Genomic DNA, 23727 nt, shown 5'->3' with positions numbered 1-23727 from the left:
GTGGTTAGGTGTCCTGGCCGTAGCTAGAGACGTAGGCCCAGGAGAGAGGCGTGTGCACTGCAGAAGTTGCACATAAGTGTGGGGCCATCTCGTATTGAGGTATGTTGTCCTTACTGAAAACGGGGATGATCTAGTGGAAGAGACCATTGAACAAGACATTGGCCAGTTTGGAGGTAGCTAATGGAACAGAGAAGCATTAATACCTATTTTCTGGATGGGAAAAAGAAAAATGGGTCAATGAATACTAGATTCAGAAAGATAATTTCTTGGGCCAGGGAGATAGCTCAGTGGCATAAGTGCCTGCCTGGCAAGTACAAGGTTCTGAGTTAGATCCTTGGTACCAAAAACAAAAAAAAAGAAAAAGAATTTTTAGAAGCAAATTGCTTCTCCCCTAGACAAAAGCAAGTGCCAGCTTTTTCTGTTAGTAGACAAAAAGACTAGGTAGAAACTTTCCCAGGGCCAACAGAATGAATGAGGTTTTGCTGAGTGGAGAGTTACATTCAGGAACAGGAGAAATACATGTCTGTCTATCTTTTGTGTGTGTGTGTGTGTGTGTGTGTTTTAACAAGGGCTTTTTTCTTTCTTCCCTAGCATGTTCCTACTGTGGAGCCCAGTGGGACCAGTATAAACTCTGCTCTACTCCCCAGTGTCGCCAGCTCATTTTGACCTGCCCTGCCTGTGAGGGACAGGGATGCACAGCCTGTTGTGTCACATGTCAAAACAAAGGAGTCAAGCAGGCTTCAGCCCCTACCCAGGATAGCTTTAAGGAGGAATGTGAGTGCACAGCTCGGCGGCCACGCATCCCAAGAGAACCTTTGCCGCATTCACAACTCCCTATAAATCTAGAGCCGCGGCCCACCGTTGGCGAAGATGGACCTGTGCTTGTATGAGAGGCACAGTCAGGATTCCCCAATCCTTCATAAAGATTTGGAGCAGCTATGCACAGGAAAATGTCAAGGTCAAAGAAACAGAGAAATTGAGAGCTTTAGTGCTTGTCCATACCATCATGGAACACTGGTCATCATGTTGGCCACCTGTGCGTCACTGGGAGGGGAGAAGTTGAAGATGGTGGAGCGTGAGAAGACAGGCAGGCTGTGCAGGATCCCAAAGGTGTTCAGGGGTAGAACCTTGAGACTGGTGACTATGTCGTACCTGTTTTCTGCCATGTGGTAGGGGTGTTGGTAGTCATTTTGTTTTATAATTTTTTTATTTTTATTTTTATTTTCTTTGGTGGAACCAGGGATTAAACTCAGACCCTTGAGCTTGCCAGGCAAGCGCTTATTCTACTGAGCCAGCTCCCCGGCCCCTCATTTTGTTTTTTAGACCTATCCATCCTGGTGGCAAAAATGTAAAAGCTCTGGCTGGGGGTGTAAACTCCTACCCCAAGTCACTTAGGTCATCTGCTATGTTCCTCTGACCCTTGACAGGGCCTGTAAACTGGTGTTTGACTCTCTTCCTGCCTCTTTCAAATTTCTTGGGAAAGCCTCACCCATTTCTTTACCTGTGATCTATGAAACAACTGAGTACTTGCAACAAAGAACATACGACCCACAAAGTCTAAAATATTTTTAATCTGTTTCTTAACAAAGAAGTTTGCCAACGCTGGGTCTAGACCCATAGTTCATCTGATGGAGACAACCTTAAAATCCATCTTATTTTTTATTGTTTCTGTGAGACATTTTCTTCCAATAGCCCTGCTTTCCCAGTGTATGCTTTATCTTAGTTTTTATGTGTTATCTCTGAGACATTCAGATAAGCTACATGGCACTGGCATTTCAGCATCAATTTTTTTTTTGATCAGCACCTGGGACACAAGACACTTCCCTAGTGAGGTCATTCAGCACTGCCATGGTGGCCATCCAGTCTTCTGGCCAGCATGTGGTAACATGTTTCTGTTACACAGGACCCAAGAAACATACACAGCCACACAGTCCAACAGATTTAATGTTATATCGCAGTTTCCAGTGATGCAGAATGCAGCTGCAATTGTGTTTCAAGGAGAAGCCAAGTGGGAATGGCCACCCTACAGTGTAGTGCCACTTCTGGGCCTATTTGCAGCCTTAGTAGACATTCTTCGTAGCGGTAAGGCCCCGGGCTCCAGCTGTAGTTACCCTGTACTGTCTACATCATTCGAGTTCAGCGTGCAAGACTGCCTTTTTTATCAGAAGCCTCAGAATCTGTGCTCATCCACTCTTTGGCCTTGTCTGTTATCATACGATCTGCTGGATCCCTAATGGAACTAACTCCCCAGAGCAACAAACAAAAGTATTAATAGTTAAACTGGCACAGTGGTGTATTAAAAGGCACAAGGGCAATGTGGCTTAACACTTTTGCTGACTCCCAAATGATGTGTATGGTGGGAAAAAGGGATCCAGTAGGAATACCAAAATTACATTTTAAAAATAATCTTCAGGTAATTTCACCTGGATTTCCTAATTTTTTAATGCCTAGATTTTCTCCATTACTATCTTTCTGGCACTTCCTTTGTGGGCCTAAGATCAGCATTGACTTGTTTAGTAAGTGATGAGACAGGTTGTTGAAGTCTATATGCTTAGCCATGCCAAATACCGTAGCCACAGTGGACTGGAAATGCCCTGGCAGTGTGGCCTCACTGGAGCCATGTCCCCACTGAGCAGCAAGAATTTGGCCCTAGGTTTAAGGGAACTATTCTGACTCCAGTGTTCACTTGTAAGTACCTCACAGATGTTCATAAAGAACATGGAGAAATACATTGTCTAGGGTGATTTTTGAATCTTGAAATTTTATTGTTGCTTTTTTCTACCATTTTTCCCATATGCAGTAAAAGCAATCTTTTTTTAAATTATTATTTCTGGCAGAGTCTGTGACGTCAGTCTGTTTGTCTTTCTTGGGGGTAAAATTGCATTTTGATCCATTAACCAATTTGGCAACTTTAATCTTGAAGTTCTTAAAATTTGAAGAAGGGTAAGTAAAGAGTGATTACTTGTTCTTTTTTGCTAAATAAGATCAAATGTGTAATAAAGTGTTTTGTAATACTTCCAAAATTAGTCAAAGAGTGTGCTGTTTATTTGCACCATGTTGTGTTATAAATTACTTGAAACACTACACAGCAAGGCCACCAGTTGGCTCTGGGGTTAAGTCACTGCCACTATCACATCATCTGCAGGAAGATCTGCCAGCTTGAGGGCTTGTTTTTAAATAATAACCATACTGGACTTTGTGACTAAAGAAAAACTTCACATTACCCATATTTTATAAAATTTTCAACTACAACCACTATTTAACCTAAAACCTTAGTGCATAAGAACTGAACCACAAAAGATTTGTGCCAGCATTTTGCCTTCTGGTCTCCACTGCAGAGCGCAGATTGTCAGTAAAACATGTCCAGTTCAAAGGTGTGGTTTTTGCCTCCACACCCTAGACACCGCTGCGGCATTTGGGAATGATGGGCCCCGTCAAGTCAGCAAGCCTCCTCTTCCTCACTGGAAAAGAATGGAGATGAGACATCAGCCAGCTGTACCTGTTCAGCAGAACCACCTCTTAGCACTGGGCTCCAGAAAGCATGTGAAGCCTCTTGCTCATTTTTCCGTGAGCAAAGCCAGAAGTCTGTTGTTTTCCAAGGACAGTTATGTGTGAGAATGCACACCGTTGTTCCTTGTTTACTGTCGCGTGTCGCGGGTCTTAGGCAGTGTAGGTGCACCCACGAAGCTCTTGTAGATGTCTAACCACACACACTCCACCCTGCTTGACCATTTTCCCTTTACCTATAGAGGCCTTGCAGTTAAAGACTCAGTTCTAAGAGTTAACTTCAGTTGGTCTTCTTAGCAAGGCTAGTCTTAACCTGGTAAAATTATTTCCCCTTGCTCTCTGGGAGTTCCAGGCCTGCCTCCTGCCTACGTAAGCAGCAGTTTCCACTGAAGATTACCCATAACGGCTGTATCTTTTGTTTAACGGTGACATTTTCACAGGTGCTATAGAGCCGATGCTCACTATTTAAATGACAGTTAAATGCTATAAAGAGAAAAGTACTGAGCTAGGAATGTATTTTAGTAGTAGAGAACTTACCTAGCATGTGTGAGGCCCTGGCTTGCATTCCTAGCTCTAGTCAAAAAAAGAGAAAGAAAAAAAATACTACACATGAGATTGTAAGCTAGAGACTTAGCTTAAAGAAAGACTATCAAATACTGATTGTGGTGGTTCACGCCTGTAATCCCAGCCCTCAGGAGGCTGAGGCAGGAGTATTGTGAGTTTGAGACCAGCTTGGGCTGCATAGTTCAAGGCCAGCCTGAACTGCAGAGTGAGACCTTGTCTCAGAAAGGGAGGGGAGAAAAAAAGTAAATACCACGTTGAGGGCCAAAGGGGTTCCTTTGTTGTAACAAGGAAAGGTATTGAAGTACAGTGTTGCCAAATGAAGGCCAACTAGCAAGTTAGATCAACCACATGAGAAAGGTCAAGAAAATCTGTAGAGACAAGTAGTACTGTCGAGGGGCCTGCATGTGTGGCAGACTGGAAGCTATTGCTGATGGGGGCTGAAGCTAACAGTTGGTGCCCAGAAGCTGCAGCAAGCACCAAAGCAGCTCATACCTGACTCCTAAGAATACAAGCAGCACCACAAGTGTGCCTGCTGAGCCAAGCTGGGAGCTTCGGGGGAGTTCTCAGAGGCGCCCAGGCTCCAGCTGTCAGGCCGAGCCTGAGGCCTACTCATCACACTTCCCCTGGGTCAAAAGAATAACAAGCGCAAATCAGGATGGGCAGCTTCATTCCTGCAGGCAGTCAGAGTGTGACAGCTTGGGAGCAGACATAGGAGAGCAAAACCTAGATTGCAGGAAGACTTGCCTGCAGAGAGCTTCCGTGAGTTCAGCGCATGCGTACCGTGCAAACATGGCTGTCAGGCAAGTCCTGCTCCTCCCGCTCTACCTCACTGGAGCCCCTCCAGCACTTATGGAATGTACTTGGCGACATTCCCAGTTTTCAAATGATTAAGGAAAGGTAAATGGTAGGTTTCTTGCTCAAAGCCAGTGCAGCAAGTCTGCCTGTTTCTTTTTAAAGTAAACTTGTGTATCATCTAAACAGCCAGAAACTTGGTGATCGTCAGAACTAGAAGGGTGCGAGTTGCCTATACCCACCTCCCTCCGAGTTCCCCACCTCTTCTGGCCAGTTGAACTGACAATCACGTCTTCATGAAGCACTTTCTGTTCATCTATATAATTCAGTAGCATTTTCTGAGTATCCATATTTGCCAAATACAGGTTCAGAAAGATACACCGTAACACATACAGACAGTAATCTTGATAAACTACCACAAGTACCCTGGCAGATCCCTGGGAGGTGTGAAAGGCACATGAATGACATCAGATCTCCCCAGGATTGGAAGGTGACAAGTGAGCTGAACTGTTAAAGAATAAAAGGGTAGAGGATGGGAAAGTAGGGAGACAAGAATGGTGGCCTTCTAAAGATAACTTGTTCCTGGGTTCCTTGGGGGTACTTGGGGTACCTGGAGTGGGCAGCACTAGTCTGGATGTCATAAAACCAGTCTGGCAGGGCTTATCAAGTGAGGGTCTCTGGATGGGACCAGGACCCACTCTTAATGAGGTACTCTGCAGCCAGACTGTCAGTTCAAATCCCAAGTTCTGCCCCCAGACAATGGGGCAGCTTTCTACTTCTGCGGAGCTGTGTCCTTACTATAAGATGATCCTGACAGCATGCAGTGGTGGGGAGGATGACATACATTTGTAAGACGGCAGGTGTGCAGAACAGCGCCTGATGTGCTGTCATGTGACTTGAGGGATGTGGGAGCCATGCGGAAGAGTTGAGCCTGAGAGACAGGAGCCCAGCAAGGCTTCTGAGAGGGGAGTGGCGGGACAGGCTTTGGGTCCTGCCACTGCAAGGCCCTCACCTTGCAGGACCTGGAGGCCTGGGGAAGTTGTGGAAAGCCTGGTGAGTGTGATGCGCTCCCCTGAGACAGGCATTGGTTTGGCAAGGCAACTGGCTAGCAGGGGTGGGGCAGTGTCCAGAGACAGTGCAGAGATCTGGCTTGAGTGGATATGGGGAAAGCTGCACCTTTCCTGAGATGGTTTGGGAGAAATGAAGAAACAATTTGGGATCCAACCTTCTGATGGATCCCAAATCCATCTGCTGGCAAATAAGGATTTCCTCTACTCTTTTATTCTTTAACAGTTCAGCTCACCTGTCACCTTCCTATCCTAGGGATGTTTGCCAGGTGTGTCAAAGCTAAGCCTGCACTCCCGTGTTCATTGGTGCTATTCCCAGTGGCTAAGATACACAACTTAGTGTCCATCAACAAGAATAGGAAAAGGAGATGTGGGATGTATACACAGTGCTGTTTGGCCTTGAAAGTGGAAATTCTACTATGAGCCACAATGGGTGGAGCTAGAACACACAAGCCAGGCACAGAGAGCCTAAAACCACATGTGCCAGCATACACGTGGACTGTAAAACAGTGGCACTCACAGTCAAGTAAGTGGTGGTGATGGGCTGGTGGGCAGGGGAGGGATGGGGGGAAGGGGCAGGAACATGAGGCCTCACACAGCAGGAATCGGTGCTGTTTCTGAGACCTGCTTAGCATGGTGGATTTTATACTCAAAGTTACTAAGAATGTAAATTTCAAATGTTCTTACCACCAAAATGGTAATGAAGGATATGTTAACTGGCTTGATTTAATTATTCCACATTGTATTCATAAATCATCACATCAGTATACAAATGCATATAAGTATATATTGTCAATTTATAATACAATTAATGCTTGAGGTGCCTGCTAGGTCTTAAGGATAAATTTGACCCTTTCATAGGTAACTGGATGCAATTAGAGACCATACTCTTAAGTGAAATAAATCAGATTCACATGTTAAGCATTAGATTACCTCCCTGGTATAAGAAACTGAAAGAGTCAATAAGGTCTAAATGTACAATAGATAATGTGAAATGGGATGTGATATTGTTCAAAAGGAAAAATGAACTAGGATGGGGGAAGGGGAAATGATGGAAGGGAAAGGGGGAAAAATGCAAGGCGGTTATGCTATTTGTGTCTCAGTTTATTGAAAAGGAAGATTTGTGCTAGTATCAGTTGGAGAAAATTTTAATGCCTGTATCTCGTACTCTGAGTACTTTACAGATAACAGTGTGGCCTATATTAACTAGTGTTATTCTTCCATGATTTTGTTGTGAACTTTTGCTTTACCTTTTTTTCCATAAAATAAAAACATAAAATAGAAAGGTCTTTTAGGACAATACAGTAAAAGAGCAACCTTCTTGGGAAGGGCTGTTCTCTGCTTTTAAATGTGCTATTCGGTCTCCACACCCCTGTGATTTCCCCCTCCCCATCTTAACTTGAAGGCTGTAATTCACATTTTAAATGGAGAAGGCTCTGGTGGCAAGTTTAAACGACCAGCAAGTGACACTTGCCTGGTCTTTGCTATAAATAGTGTGCAGATAGCAGTCATCTGAGGCACTGTGTGGGAAAATGTCGATGGGAGCTACAGGCTCGGCTCCTCCCTGACACCCACAGCACATCGTCCTGTACTCAGACATGGGGCGCTTGCTATCTGCAGAGAGCTCAGAGCTCTCTGGGTGGAAAGAGTGGAGGTGAACCAGTCAGGAAGGGTCCCAGGCAAGCAAAGCCCAAAGCCCCACAGTGGCCCTTGCCTGGGGCCCTGAGCCAAGGCAGGGCCCAGGGAGGATACAGTGAGATTCGTCCCTTCCTGGTCTGTGCTCCCTGCCTGAACCACAGTCCTCAGGGGTGAGAGCAGAAAGCCTTTATGATAACGGTGATCGGTTGGAAAACAAGCCTGTCTGCTTTTCCACAGCGATGAGAGCAGAGAGAGATACAATGTTAGAGACACAGGTCTCAAGAGGAAGCCAATCCACTGTCAGAATCTGAAGTGTTTCTCTTACGAAAATTAGCAGGAAGACACAAGTCTGCTTTTAAATCTAGAAACTGTACATCTGCAATTAGCATGTGAGTGTGGCCTGTGGTCACTGAGATTCTGCTCTCCTTCCCTCAGCGGGAAACACTAAGGGAACAGTTGACATAGGTCTCTGAGGTAACCCAGAGGTCTGTTTTATCACCTGGATTCCTGTCCAGGAAACTGCCATGGTTTCCACTTCCCACCTGCTTTCATTGCTGAGGTCCTGAGCTTGGTGTAAAGCTTTGAAGTCCAGCCTCACCTTTAGTTACCTAGCCACATTCCTGTAAACACCCATATTTGCTCATGCGGTTCCCTCTGCTTCAGTGTGCTTCCCTTCCTGCTTTATGAACTCCCAGTTTTTCTTCCATGTTGAACCCCTTTTAACAATTCTTCCAGCCCTTTTGATCTTCCTCTCGCTGCCATCTGGTAGAGTGGGTCTAGCCACTTTGCTTTTATACCTTGAGCTTCCTAGAGGCCCTGAAGGGGCTCCTCTTGATTTTTGTCAACCTAACCTATCTTTTCCTTCAAGGCTGGGTAGAGCCCCACCCACCAGGGTGCTTTGCCTAACTGGCTCTGGCCTCGTAAATCATTTCCTCACTGTTTGGACAGTGTGTAGGCATTCTTGAATTTTTAGGCATGCCTTTGAGTTTTTTTTTTCCCCTATAAGGTTGTAAAGCTTCTTGAGTCAGAGAATTGGCCTTTCTGCTACCTCTGTGTCACCTGGCATAGTCCTAGGCACACCAAAGTTGCTCAGAAAATATTTTCTCTAACAACCGATGTGACCTGATTGAGCCATAGCTTCCGTCTATCCTTGCAGCCCACCCCAGGCTTTAGTTTCTTGAGAAGGGAATTAGAGGCTGAACCCCAGTTTTCTTTGACTCTGGCATCCTAGGCACCAAAGTGGCCTCTGAGAGACCTTGTGATGAAAGTCAAGCCCGAGTCTTGAAATCCCATTTTCAGGACCAAGAATCTCCTCAGAGACCCTTTTGTGCAGCCCCTAGATGATTGTGGTATCCATTCAACAGCCCTGACATCTAGTCATCTGGAACCTTAGTCCTCAGGGAAAATAAAGACCATCATGCCAGGAAAGACACAATTGGGTTAGCCCAGAGATAGGCCCCACAGGGCATGAAAGAAGTTTAATTTATATTTGGGAGAGGGGGTGTGAAGTTATGCTGTGAGAATAAAACCTGAGATTAGTACCGGGTCTGCAGCATTTTCATGGCTGGCCTCTTGAATGATCGATTCTGGTTAGCTATCGCCTCTGTGATATGACGGCAGTAATTATATTTTTAGTTATTTGTGTTTGTTCTTATTTTATTTCAACTAAAGATACCTCAAGGGCTGGTGAGATAGTTCAGGGGACTAAGAGCCTGCTTAGGCAAGCACAGGGACTGGGATTCGATTCCCCAGAACCACTTGCTGTGCCTGCCTCTTCCCCCAGGCCTGCTGAGCCAGCAAGTAGGACTGGGTGTGGTGGTGCATGCCTGTAATCCCAGTGTTAGGCTGAAAACAGGAGGATCACTATAAGTCCGAGCTGCATAGTGAGACTCTGTACCAAATACATAAAAAAGATACCTTAGATAAACCAAAATGCCAGAAACATTATTTTTAATGAGCTTTTCCAGACCTGAGGCTTTAGGGGAAAAAATTGGCCTGTGGAGTGAGCAATGAATGAATGCTCCTGGGCTCTGATAGGCCCAAAAGCAAGCGCCTCCCTCGACAACACCCTGTGCCACAGAGCCCTTTGACAGAGGTTTGTAGGAGTAACTCCGCCTATAGCAGGTGTGTGAGTGTGAGCGCATGTGGGCACAGTGGCTCTCTGTGCGCACAGGCTCTGCGAGTACCAGCCCTGTGTGCATACACCACACCCTTAACTCTATCCTCCCGAGCACTGACCCTAACTCGGATACTCACCAGGGTGCAGCACACCTGCACTGTGAAGCGGGCTCAAGTTGTTTGCATTTTATTGAGGACTGAAAACTAGAAAGGGCCGTGGTGGAGTAGGTGTGAATCTGAAGAAAGATGCACTAATGATGTTGTCCTTTAAAACATACTTATTTTGTAATTTAATCAAGAAGAAAGCTTTTCTTTTTAAGTCATGCTTCCTTCTTTTCTGTACTAAGAATAATGTAACCAGGTTTGTCTTGTTCCTGATGCGATTTTAGGAAACTAAGGAAACCTAAATATACTAGTCAATCATGTAAATACTACAGGCCTATTGCTTGTATTTTTTATCTTATTGCCTATTGCTTGTATTTTTTATCTTATTTTTCTGTAGCCTTATCAATCATACTCCCTTGATTGTGCACCATTTCAAGCTCTTTTTGAGAGCCAGCAGGAACATATATAATAAATAACTTCACAGAGCATGAAAATAACAGGTATCTGGAAGGGAGGGAATCACATTCCCTGGAAGGGATTGGAAAGGATTCTGGAAGGGATTGGAATGTCATTCCATTGACTTGTGTATCTCCTTGATGTAGTCTCCTCCTCAAGAAAGACTTGACATTTTCTTTTCTTTTTAGAAAAACAAGGCTGATGAGATAGCTCAGTGGACTAAGTGCCTGCTTAGGCAAGTGCAGGGACCAGGGTTTGATCTCTGGTATCACATGCTAGCCTGCCCTTGGGCACGCTGAGCCAGCCACCTAGACCACGCATGGTGACACATTGGGGAGGCTGAAATCAGGGGATCACCATGAGTGAGACCCTGTACCAAATACATAAATTTAAAAAAACAAAAAATAAACTAAAAAAAAAAAAAACATTGAATGAGCAGAGTCTGCTTTTATTTTACTACGAAATTGTTAGTCCGCCGGGGAGATGGCTCAGTAGGATAAGTGCTTGACTGGCAAACGCAAGGATCTGAGTTCAATCCCCAGTTCCGCAAAAAAAAAAAAAAAATAATAATAATAATAATAATTGTTATTCCCACTTTCCTTAAAAACAATGTGAAGTCTGCTAGGCCCAGGGTTTTGAAAGCAGTTTTGGTTGGTAGTAGTATTAGAACTCACGGTGACAGCCAGATACTTATCTGAGCAGACGAGGAGCCCAGAGAAGGTAATCCAGAGGAGGAAAGACTCAAGGTGGGCGGAGCTCTGCCAGGTTTCGCTTCCCCTGGCTGGCGCTCTTTGTGTTCTCTGGGTCCAGCCTGTGCTGCTGAGAGGACCAGTGGCCCTACTTACTGAAGTCAGGGGAGGAGCTAAGGCATAAATGCAGAAACTAGGAAGACTGGATCAGGAGTTCACTCGGGGAGACTCTTAGACAGCAGTCAAGGATTTTCCCTGTCACGCCCAGAGCAGGTGGAGAGGAAGCCAGGTAGGCATGCCGGCAGAAAGCAGATGTCCACTCACCAAGGTCGTTGTTGCTCATCATGGCATTGGATGCTCGCAGTCGGGGGCCCTGCTGGGTAAAGTGGTAGCCAAATTTGAGAAGCGTTGTGTTTTTCTCCAGCATGCTCACGATCTCCATCTCTACTTTGTTGCCCAGGGGCTGGCTCTTTAGTCCCAAAAGAAAAACAAAAACCATGATAGTCTTCACACATTCCATGTATACCATGCTAAAACTGCCTTTGCAGGCAGAGATCCTGACTCAGGGGGCATTTTAGACACTTCTCCAGGAGCGAGGGGAAGGGAGTGCAGAGAAGCACCCCCAGCCAGGAGCGAAGCTGGAGCTCAAGCCCAGTCTACCCACAACAGGCTCTGAGGAGGTGGCTGAGATGCAGCTCCTCCTCGAAGAATGCTTAGGCAAGGGGCACCTGCAGACCACCTGCTCCCAAGTAGATTTTCAGAAGCCTCCTGTCCAGGTTATATGTCCTAGACTAACTGAATCAGGATAGGGCTGGGAGGACTCTGCTAACTGTGTTTTGAAAAATCTCAATTGACTCCAATATGTAGCGTTCTTTGAAAACCAGGAATTTAGGGCCGGGGAGATGGCTCAGTAGAATAAGCACCTGCCTGGCAAGTGCAAGGGCCTGAGTTCAATCCCCAGTTCAGCCAAAAAAAAAAAAAAAAAAAAAAAAAAACAAGAATGTAGATAAAGCTCTTCAATCTAAGGCCGAAGAATTTGAAGCCTAGAGAAGGAATAAGATTTGCCCAAGACTACAGTGTAAGTTACGAATGCTAGAATTCACTTTCTTTTTTAAATTTTTTTTTTTAACCTTTTGTTTATTTGGTACAGGGTCTCACTAGGCAGCTAGGACTCATAGTGATCTTCCTGTCTCAGCCTCCCTGGCACTGGGATTACAGGCGTGTACCACCATGATGCGCCTGGGATTTTGGGGTTGGCACAGCATCTGGTACTGGAAATCGAGCACAGGTCCTTGCACTTGCCAGGCAGCCGCTTAGTTCACCAAACTATCTCCCCAGCCCTAGAATTCACTTTCTAAAGTCTCATTCTTTTTTTCTTTTTTTGGTTGGCTTAGATCTGGTGTGGCATGTGGTACCAGGGATCGAACAGTGGTCCTGCCTAAGTTTGCCTAGGCAGGTGCTTAAGACCACTGAGCTATATCTCTGGCCCCTAAAGTCTCATTCTGATAGTATTGGTTCTCTACCCAAAATCTATAGTGATTTTTCTGACAAAAACCAATCAACCGGGGGCCGGGGAGATGGCTCAGTGGAATAAGCGCTTCCCTGGCAAGCGCAAGGGCCTGAGTTCAATCCCCGGTTCTGAAAACAAAACAAAACAAAACAAAACAAAACAAAACAAAACAAAACAAAACCCAAGCAAAACAAACAACTGCAGGAAGACCTAACAATACACAGTATTGAGAAGGATCTGATGAGGGTGTTTTTCACAGTCCTGTTTATAATAGTTGGAGGGAAAGGGAAATAAACAATCAAGAGGGAATTATGATCATTCAGTCTTACAGTAGAATATGGGTGGCTGTAAAATTATGGTATAAATCCTTGGTTGCATACGGAAAGATGGTGATAACACAATATCGAAAGAGAAAAAATCTTGTTTACCAAACAAGTTATGTTTTTATTATTTGTACTTTACATATATATGATGCCTACAAAGTGTACTGGGGATGGTAGAATTTGGAGTTTTGTTTCTTTATCTTATTATTTGGACTTTCTATTACCATGTGTAATAAAATAATTTAAAAATAAACATAAACAGGTTTTAAAAGACTTAGAAACTGGCAATGGGGAGATAGCTCAGTAGTCTAAGCACCTGCCTGGCAAGCACAAGGACCTGGGTTGCATCCCCTATACCACATGCCATGCTGGCCCCAGAACCCACCGTGCTGGCCACGAAACTGGGCATGGTGGCACCTGCCTGTAATCCCAGTGCCGGGGAGGCTGAGACAGGAGGATGGCTATGAGTCTGAGCTGTGTAGCGAGACCCTGTACCAAATAAATAAATAAATAAATAATAAATAAATAATTTAAAAAAATTTTTAAAAGACATAGAAACTTAGCATTATACTTAATGGCTGCAGACTGAAATATTTCAGGATTAAAAACGAGGCAAGATGTTTGGTTTCCCCAACATTGTTCTGGAAGTGCTAGCCAAGACAACTAAGCAAGAAAACAAAAGAAAAACAGGCATATATGGTGTAGAAAACGTAAGCATTGGTAGATTTTTTTTTTCCTGTACTGGAAATCAAACACAGGGCCTCGTGCTTGTCAGGCTGTGCTGCTGAATTACGTCCCCAGCCCCATGAAAGGATATTATATCTAGAGAATCTTAAGGATTACGCACTCACAGAAGAATAGTGCTAACAAATATGTTCAGCAAGATTGTAAGATATGAGAACAAAATAGAAGAATCATTGTATTTTTATATGGTAGGAATAAGCAATCTAAGAATGACTAATTCCACATACAATACTGTTGAAAAGAATAAAATAAGAATAAATTAAACAAAAGAAGTAAAGAGTCCAGGAAGGTGGTGCATGCCTGTAATACCAGCATCCTTACAGGGTGAAACAAAAGAATTGAAAGTTTAAGCCCAGCCTGAACAACACAGGAAGACCCTGCCTCAAAATAAAAAAAAAAAAAAATCCCTGCCCCTGGGGCTTGCTGAGACAGTGATTGAGACTGGGTGTGATGGTGTGCGCCTGTAATCCCAGCACTTGGGAGGCTGTAAACAGGATGATCACTACAATCTACACAGTGAGACCCCGTACACACTGTACACCCTGTCCTAAATAAATAAATACATAAGTAATAAAATGGGTCTGTAGCTCATTGAGAAGCCCTGAGCTTAGCCCTGCTAAACAAACACACGAACAATACCTATACACTGAAAACGATACAACAGCAAGGTGTGATATTAAAACCTTAAAATAAGGAAAGGAATAAAAACAACTCATATGCACACATCAGAAGATTTCAGATTGCCCATATGACACATGATTGAGTTGATCCTTGGAGTCAGTGTAGCCTTATGAAATTCCAGCTTCCTTTCTTACAGACGTGGGCACACTGATCTTAAGATACACATAAAATGCCGGGGAGATGGCTCAGTAGAATAAGAGTTTGACTGGCAAGTGCAAGGGTCTGAGTTTAATCCCCAGTTCCACAAAAAAAAAAAAAAAAAAAAAAAAAAATCACATAAAAATGCCAGGAGTCCAGAATAATCAAGACAGTTGTGAATAAGAGGAACTGAGCTGGAGAACGTGCACCCCCTGACTTCAAAATTCTTACAAAACTACACTGATTAAAGCTACATGGTACTGGCATGAGGCAAACATCTCAATTAGCCCAGACATAAATCCACACATCTATGCAGACTGCTTTTCAAAAAGGACACCAAGAGAATTAGGAAACATCGCTTCAAAATGTAGTGTCACACATACAGAAAATGAATTTGACCTTCACTCACACTATATATAAAAAGTAAATCAAAATGGATCAAAAACATCAATGTAAAAATTAAAATATAAAACTCTTAGAAGAAAAACATAGATGTCAGTTTTTGTAGACTTAAAGTTTTTGTAAGGGGGCTGGGGAGATGGCTCAGTAGAATAAGTGCTTGCCTGACAAGCACAAGGGCCTGAGTTCAATCCCCAGTTCCGCCAAAAAAATTTTTTTTGTAATTTTGGCAGTAGTTTTTTAAAAGACATATGACTAAATAAAGCACAAATAAAAAAAGATGAAGCGTACTTCATCAAAATGTAAAACTTGCTTCAAGAGACACTATAAAGGTGAAAAGACAACCAAAAGATTGGGGGAAATTATAAACCATATCTGATAAGGGATATGACCTAAAATACACACATAACTATTAGAACTCAACAGTAAAAATCTTACTAATTTAATAGAAAGTGTGCAAAGGATTTCAATAGACATTTCTCTAAAGAAGCTGAGATTCCATCTGACAAAGACATGCCGATGATGAAAAGACAGTAACAAATGATAACAAGGATGTGAAGAAAGAGGAACACTCATACACTGCTAGTAGAAATACAAAATGGGGCGGCAGCTTTGGAATACGGTTTTGCAGTTCCCAAAAGGTAAAAATTGAGCGACTATATGACCCACCCTGTATGGAAAAGAATTCCACTCTGCATGGAAAAGAAATGAAAGCATGTCCACACAAAAATTTGTACATGGGGTCAGAGAGATAGCTCAGTGGACTAAGCACTTGCCTAGCAAATGCAAGGTCCTGAGTTTGATCCCTGGTACCACCAAAAAAAAAAAAAAATTTTTTTTTTGTACATGAATGCTCCTAGTAGCCAAAAGTGCAAATGATACAGATGTCCACCTGATGAATGGATAAATGAAAGGTAATAGATTTATGTAGTGGAGTATTATGCAGTCATAAAAAAGAATGGAGCACTAGCACATGCAACAACATGAATGAACTTGAAAATTCATTCATGCTAAATGAAAGAATCCAAACACAAGGACCACATAGTGTATAATTGTGTGTATGAAATGTCCAGATTAAGTAAAAGCATAGAACTAGAAAAGAGCTCTGTGTTAGTCAGGGGTCAGGGGAGTGGAGGCTTTGTGTTGTTGAATTAGATGATGATGGGGGCACAACTTTGCAACTAGATTAAAAAAAAATCATATCCTTTAAAAGGCTGAGTTGGTCCAGGGACTTAGCTCAGTGGCACAGCACTTACCCAGCAAGCATGAGTTTGTGAGTTCAATTCCCAGTACCAAAAATATAAATAAATAAATAAATAAATAAATAAATAAATAAATAACTTGATGAGTTGTATGGTAGATGAATTTGATATAATTTTTTAAAAACTCAACAGCAAAAAAATCCAATTAAAAATGGAGAAAAAATCTGAAGAGATATTGAAGAGAATAACTGACAGTCACTGTAAGATGCTCATCATCATTAACTATTTTCAAAATGCAAACCAAAAGCACAAGTGATGTTACATACCTATCAGAATGGCTAAAATAAAAGAAGTGACTGCCTCGTGTTGGTGCAGAAACAGAGAACTTGAGGCACTTATATATTCCTGGTGGGCACAGTCATGGGGGACAACAGTTGGGCAGTTTCTTTAAAAACCATTTAGCTATTATAGGACACAGCAATCTTGGGTTTTTTCCTCAGAGAAATAAACATGTTTCTAGTAGCTTTATTTCTCATAGCTACAAACGTGGAAGCAGTGCAGACGTCCTTCAGTGGGATGAATGGTCAAGCTGTGGTATGGCCCTACCGTGGACTAACGCTCAACAGTTGAACAAACTTTGAGATGGGATCTCGTGATGTTGCCTAGGTTGGTCTCAGACTTATGATCCTCTTGCCTCAGTTTCCCACGTAGCTGAGGTCACAGGTACGTGTAATGGTCCAGCTGGAACAAACTAGCAGTATGTGAAACATCATGGGTAAATCTCTAGAGAATTATCAAGCTCATCTGTGTAACATTCTCAAAATGACAAAAACACTGACGTGCACAATAGGTTACTGGTTGCCTGGTGTGCAGCGAGCGGATGGGAGGAGGAGACACATGGGTTTGGCTGTAAGAGGCAACACGAGGGACCCTGTGATGATAGTGCTGCTGTGTGTCTTGACTGCCTCAGTGCTTCTGTGTGGCTGTGGGCTCAAGGGATCTGTGTTTCATTCCTCACAACTGCACACTAATCTACAGTGATCTCAAAATTAGAAAGTAATTTTACAACTCAGATATAGCAAGCAAACAAACACACAACCACCCCCAAGACCTCTGAAGGCCAATAGTGCTGCTGGGAACAGAGGGCTTCCTGGAACTCATGCCTTGCCTGATGTCTGAATGGCGTGAAGTCAGCGTGTTCCCTCGATAACCCACCAGAATGAGCTACCCCTGCGCAGGCCTGCAGTTCAGTGCTGCCCTTTCTCCCCCTTCCCTCACTGGCCTGATTCTCTTGGTGGTCTGCCTCCCAGAGCCTAGGGCAGCCGAAGGATTCCTAAGCACACCTGTGCCCTTGTTCTCCACATGGCGCACCCTTGCCCTCCTCACCTCCTGAGGATGTATCTTCACTGCTTCAGAGCTCCCCCTAAGGTCCTTCCTGATCTAGACCCTGGAATTGATCATTTCCTATTCCACATCCAAGGGCCCACTAGATGTCCTTTTCTACACCCAGTAGAGTACGTCTGCCTTATTCAGGTTTCCTGCCTTCATGTCTATCTCCAACCTGTCCTAGAACTGAGCTGCATGAAGCAACCCCGAGCACTTTGAGTGCAGAGCAACGTGGGCTAGAGAAAGAAGTAGCTTGACATCTGACCAGACAAGTATGGCCTGCAGCTGAGAGTCCTGAGAGAGAGAGAGCTCCAGGTATTCCAAGATCCCCAGGGCTCAGCAGCATTCAGACTGGGCACCCACAGGAGGCAGAGAGATGCTGGAAAAATTCCACCAGCTTATGTGGCAAGGCTCCTAAGAATGCCGGGAACAGCTCTGGCCTGTCCTTGGAAGACTTAGCATAGTCCTGGACTAAAGGCACAGAGACTATCTGGAGCCCCAAGAAGAAACTGGCAGATCCCCTGCAACCTGTCTAAAAGGAAGCTTGACCTGTCCTTGAGGTCACTTGCTGGGAAAGCACTGCTGGAACGCAGAATGGGCCAGTCTCAGAAAGTACAGATCTGCCCTGAGTGAAGGGGCAGCAGCCACGGATTGCAAGGTCTGCCTTAGCCTATATGACACTTCGTGCAACTCGGTCCAGTGTGCACAGTACCCAGGCACACACTGTATCCATCCTGCCTGCCCACACCCCTGGGAGGTGACAGGGCAGGCAGGCACCAGCCTCTCCACTGTATAAATGAGAAAACAGCCCATGGAGGGACAGAAGCTGGACTGTGCACCCCTCACTTATTAATGCCAGAGCCAAGATCTGGTCTTGGCCTGGTGTTGGAAGGACTGCAGCAGATCCTCGAGGCCCCACATTCTCAAATTAGTGTCCAACATCCCTGGGATATACATAGACCATGTCTGGGTGTGTGAGAGAAGGCTCCATTAGGTAGTCTTAGCCACATAGTAGAAAGGTATGAATCTTAGACCAAAATTCTTCTCCTTTTCCTTCCCCATCCCTTTTCCCTCCTTTTCTTCCTTTCTGTATTTCCTCTTCCTCTTTTTCTCTTCTTTCCCTTCTTCCTTTCTTCTTTCTTCTCCTCCCTCTCCCCCTCATTCTCCCCTCCTCCTCTCCTCCTCCTCCTTCTCCTCTTCTTCTCCTTCTCCCTCTCCCCTTCCTCCTCCTCCCTCTTCTCTTCCTCCTCTTCCTCCTCCTCCTCATATCTGGTACAAGGTCTCTCTACGCAGCTCAGACTCACAGTGATCCTCCTGTTTCCAGCCTGCCCAGCACTGGAATTACAGGCCTGTGCCACCATGGCTGGATTCAGCCGCCAGCTCAGCGCGCCCCAGGGGCGGGGCCCGAGCAGCATGAGGTACTGAGCATGGAACCCTAGTCCCTGCACTTGCCAAAGCCGGCACTTAGTGCACTGAGTTATCTTGCCAGCCCCTTCTTCTTTTCCTCTTTCTCATGCCCCTCTTCGGCATGCAGCACTGGGCATCAAAATCGAGGTTTGGCACAGGCTAGGCATGCGGTCTACCATTGAGCTATATCCCTAGCCTCATATCCATTATTTTCACATTAAGGAGTAAAATAAAAGATGAATAAATCTTAACATTTCAAAGAAGCTTCTTTCTTGCTTCCTTATCAAACTCCAGAAACTCTGAGACTAAAATGATTCTTTTACCGGTAATCCCAGTAGGAGGATTACAAATTCAAGCCCAGCCTAAGCAATTTAACAAGATCTTGTTTCAAAATTAAAATGGAGCAAAAGGGAGACAGGGCTGAGGAATGCAGGCCTCTCTGTGTGAGGGTCCTGGGTTCATTCCCAGTACTGAAAAACAAAACAAAATAAGACTGGGGCTAGGAAAATGGCTCAGTAGAATAAGTGCTTCCCTGGCAAGCACAAGGGCCTGAGTTCAATACCTGGTTCCACCAAAAACAAAACAAAACAAAAACAAGACTTCTCCATCCCACAGGTGATAAAATGGGGGGTGTCTAGAGAGCCACATAAAACACACAGGTCACTTTCTTACTTTTAGTAACTACTATATGCCTGACCACTTGAGTCATGCAATGTCACAGACCCTTAACAAAACCTACCTCATTTTCTCCTCACCATCAAACTATGGAATCTGTACTATTTATCATCATTCTCTTCTCGTGACCCAGGAAAACAAAGCACAAAAGTATTAGGAATTTTTCCCCAAATTACTGATCAGTTACAGAAGAAGGACTGAAACACAGGCAGTCACCTCCTGAGTCTGCTGACTGTTACTGGGACCTGAGGAAGCTCAGCAGCGGGAGTAGAACTATGACAGCTCGGGCACACAGAGCCTGGCTCAGCACCCACAAAAAGTGTCACACACTTGAGCAGCTGCCTGGTAAGGGACAGACCTGCCTGCCCCTGAAGGTGTGGAAATAGAAGGCAGCCACCATTTTTAAGGGTCTCGCTACCTGTGGTTACCAGTGAGGGAAGCTTGCCCACCGGGGCCTACACCCTGTGAGTCTGTTACTAGCTCCCAGGAAGGTTCTAAACGACAGGAGGGCGCCCTTAGCAGGGAGCGAGAGACAGTGAGAATTCCCGGGAATGGCGGAGGCCAAGGTAGCCCCAGCAGAGTCTGGGCAGCGGGGCTAGGGAGACGGCGGTCCAGGCAGAACCTATGCTCCCCTCCAGATGAGCCAGAGAACGAACAGAGTTGAGTGAGTCTCATTATTAAAAATTCAGATGATGCTACAGAGTGAGCTGAAAGAATCTCCCTTCACACCATGTATTCTCTCCTGCCCCCTTCTCCACAGAAGTTGTCCACCACGGCCTGTGGGGTGTCTGTCTCTGTGTGAAATCCATGGTAGAAATAGGGGTTTGCTTAATTTTTCTACACTTTTTTTTCTAGAAGTGGATTCATAGAATACTTCCTTCCCTGCAACTTGCCCACGCCACTGAATATAGATGATAAGTCAGGGCAGTGCAGTACCTAGCAAATGACTTCATCCCTTTTAGCTGTTTCTGGGATGCTTCAGCATTAATGGCTCTTTGAGATGCTACCCTGATTCCTGTCACAAAGGATGCGGCAGTGGACTTGGAGGGGTGGAAGGGAGTTTTCTGCAGTCTGGGAATAGTGCTATGGGGTTGCTGGGTTGAAATACAGACCCATTTTGAATTAATATTGTGAATAACACCCCACCAAAAGTCTGTGGAAGGTGGCAGACACGCCTTTCAGCACTGTGTGTGTTCTCCCACCTCCACCTCACTGCTGGCTATCAGCCGGTGGCTTTGAGACTCCTCTCTAGACAAGAGAAGCCATGGACACCCAGAAGCTCACTTTGTACAGTGACTGAGCCAATTTTGCCCATTTCTTTGTGATGAACTAGGAAGAAATAAGGGGAATACTTGGAAATATAACAGAGAAGAGCTCTGGGAATTATCTAGTCTAACACGAAAGCCCTGAGTACTAGCTGGTATTAAACTTCTCCCATCTCTGAGCTGCTGAACTGTGTCTGCTTAGACACCTCCAGGGGAGCTGCTGGCCCCGAGGCACCTGTTCTGTCCCTGGGTAGCTCTGCTGGCTAGAAAGGGCTTTCTGGCCACATTGTGGTGGTTCTTACTATGGTGATGTAAAATTGTCTCCAGAGTTCTCTGATACTCCTCCCTTAGCCAGTCAAAATACCCCTGATCCTCAGAAACATTGAGCAAATAGTTGTGTATCCTTGTTTTATAGGGCTCTGAGACTCTGTCACTATATTTTGGAATAATTTGTTACACAGCTATAGATAGCAGATACATTCATGCACAATTGGGATTAAAAAAAAACACAAATCATACAATCTGGATAAATAAGAAATGTGATATACTTGTTTTAGCTTCTCTTCAAAGCAGGAAGCACAGCCATTGGCAGATATTGGGAGGACAAGTGGGAAATCGGGACAATAGCCTACAGGCGTTATACATTCCTAGGTGGGGCTAGGGGCCACATTTGTAGGCCTTCCTTGCCAGTTTGAGGGACAAGGGGTTTAGGAGGGCAGCTGGGTTGGGAGTTGGGAGGGCAAATGAAGCCAGGAGAGACCTCTTTGACTATAGTATAGGTTCAGTGGGGCTCACAGACACCCCACTTTTGAAGTCTGCTCCTGAGGACTACAGACCTCTTCTTTCCACCCATAACTACAGCCAGGATTGAAGTCCCAACCGAGCTCTGCCACCAACCTGACCTGTTTCCACAGGCAAGCCCCATCCTTTCTCTGGTCCTCAGTTTCTCCACCTGTAAAAGGAGGCTGGGCCAGACATTTCCTCAGTGCCCTACGGTCCCCACACAGGGCCCCCTCAGTCTTCCTACCCCCACTGGGTGTCAGAGCAACTTCAGGGGCAACAGAACACTGCTTGGAGATAAAGAGGCGGGCAGAGTAAACAAACAGCCTCAGAATCCCAGTTCCCGAATCCCAGCCTGTGGCCAAGCCAGCCTGCCAGGCTCCGGGGCACCCAGGGTAGAACTCCCCAAGTCCCTTTCTTTGGCCGTATAAGGAGAAAGGGAGACAGAGTCTCCCTGACACAGGTTACAAGCACAAGGACTGAGGGGAAAGCTCTGGCCTCCAAAGGCCTCAGTGACTAACCAACCCTGAGGAATAAATCAAAAGCCACTCATCACCTCCTCGGTCCTACTCCTCCCTCACCCTGGCCTAGGGCTGGGGCACCAAAGGGAAGCAGCTCTGCCCAGGCCTCCTGAGACATACTGCAAAAGGCATGGTGGCCTTCTTCTGGGCCAGGTCAGCTGGGTTCCTCATTGAGACCAATTTGTTCCTCCGCCCTCCCCACCGCAGGTCCAACTCCAATCTGATGAAAACTGCAGCAAAGCAGGAGCACTCCCCATGTGTCCACCTCACCTGGTGACCACAGTGCCACACTGGTCTCCTAGGCCCAGGGGTTTCCTTCCCACTGTGGGCCTCTCCCAGAAAGCCAGGGACCCAGAGCACAGCCCACGGCTACTTTCCCTCAACCTGCCCACTCAGAGCTCCTTGTGCTCCTGGCCACTGTCCGGATTTCCTCTGGTAAGAAATCCCTGGAGGGTGCCAGGAGTCTTGCTTAGGTGGGCTCTGTGGCTCTGTCCCTTTCTCTTTGTTCCCTGCGCCCAGGATACCATGGTTTCCATTTTACTTTCTGAGATCTTTTTCACCCAGAGAGTTACCTCCAACTTTGCCTCCTCCAAGAAGCCCTCCTTGATCCATGCTCCTGACTGAGGGTGCTGCAGACCTCACACCCGAGGTCTGTGGCTTGCTGGAGTACCTGGTATGATGCTCCTCTCTGAATTGGACTTGTCTCTCAGCCAGAATGGGATACCTAGAGGGCAGAACTAGAGCACCCACCCTGCCCTGCACCACCAGGCAAAAGGGACAGATGAGAAAAGCCACGCCTGGCCACACAAAGCAACAATTGTTTCAGAAACTCAGGCACTGTGCATGGACTTCAGACTCCCACTGACCTGGGTTTGAATCTTCCTGTGTTGCTTACTAACCATGGGCTCTTGGGTGGGTCACATAGCCCACTTGGCGCAGTTTCCTCATCTGCCCACTCATAGAGTCTTGGTGAATGTGGGATGAGACAGTGGACACACAGCACCCAGTATGGTTCCTGGCTCGCAGCTCCTGCTCAGTATCTAATCCTTAGAGTAAGAACTTCCTCTACTACCAGTGGAGTGAACCAAAAGTCACCATCTCGGAGTGTACATCTATTGTCTCCTTAGAAGTAGAATCTTATTGTCCTCATTTGACAAGCTGGGAAACCGAGCCACGTTGAAATGAGTGTTCTTGCACCAGCTGTTCAGCCTGGAGAAGATCAGCATTAGCTCTGTTGTGGGCTCTGGAGGGACAGCAGCAAGAGGCAAGGCGGGCAGCTCAGTGTCAGCTGCCACCCCAGTGACCCAAGGGGAGGGCTCATGTCCTCTTGGGCTACCCTCTGCCCTGGGAGTCAGGTTTCAGCTGACTCTGGGTAGACCCTAACTCCTGCAAGGCCAAACCCTGGAGTCACGTGAGCCACCGAGCCCAGGCTTGGTGCAGGGCTGCTGCCAAGCCTTCTGCATGCCTTTGTTCCATCTGCTCTGCTGCATGCAGTAGAGCAGAGTCAGCAATGACCAGGGGAGGGGTAGCAGGCCAGGGGTGGGGAGCGGCTGGGAATGGTGAAGCAGAACCAAGGCCACTGGCAGGCAGGAGATGCAAGGGGCTCAGTGCAGAAGTTCCTACTACCCAGATGTTGCTGGCTCATGCAGCCTCTTAATAGGAGCTAGGAAAACATGTCCTCTCAGGGTGAACAAAGACCTGCAATGAGGCACATCATGTGCAAAGTAAATTGTGCACTGCATTTTCCTCTGCCACCTCAT

The 23727-nt window shown here is 45.6% G+C and overlaps 2 protein-coding genes across 4 annotated transcripts in view; one reads left to right on the top strand and one right to left on the bottom strand.

Moving 5' to 3' along the window:
• Window positions 1-3026, top strand: part of Tstd2 (thiosulfate sulfurtransferase like domain containing 2) — a 28477-nt gene extending 25451 nt beyond the window's left edge. For all 3 annotated transcript variants that reach the window (XM_023705452.1, XM_023705451.1, XM_004645214.2), the window contains one exon: window positions 592-3026. In XM_023705452.1, the coding sequence (XP_023561220.1) occupies window positions 592-890 (299 nt within the window). In that variant the 3' untranslated portion in view covers window positions 891-3026. The remainder of the gene's footprint in view (window positions 1-591) is intronic.
• The window catches only part of Tmod1 (tropomodulin 1), an 80221-nt gene continuing 58410 nt past the window's right edge, over window positions 1917-23727 (bottom strand). Inside the window, exons 9-10 of the mRNA XM_004645213.2 lie at window positions 11261-11405; window positions 1917-3461 (exon numbers count right to left, since the gene is read on the bottom strand). Of these exons, the coding sequence (XP_004645270.1) occupies window positions 3397-3461; window positions 11261-11405 (210 nt within the window). The 3' untranslated portion in view covers window positions 1917-3396. The remainder of the gene's footprint in view (window positions 3462-11260; window positions 11406-23727) is intronic.

This window comes from Octodon degus, unplaced genomic scaffold, assembly GCF_000260255.1.
Source record: "Octodon degus isolate 3935 unplaced genomic scaffold, OctDeg1.0 scaffold00221, whole genome shotgun sequence".
Classification (NCBI taxonomy): domain Eukaryota; kingdom Metazoa; phylum Chordata; class Mammalia; order Rodentia; family Octodontidae; genus Octodon; species Octodon degus.
This window is presented reverse-complemented; position numbering and strand designations above follow the sequence as displayed.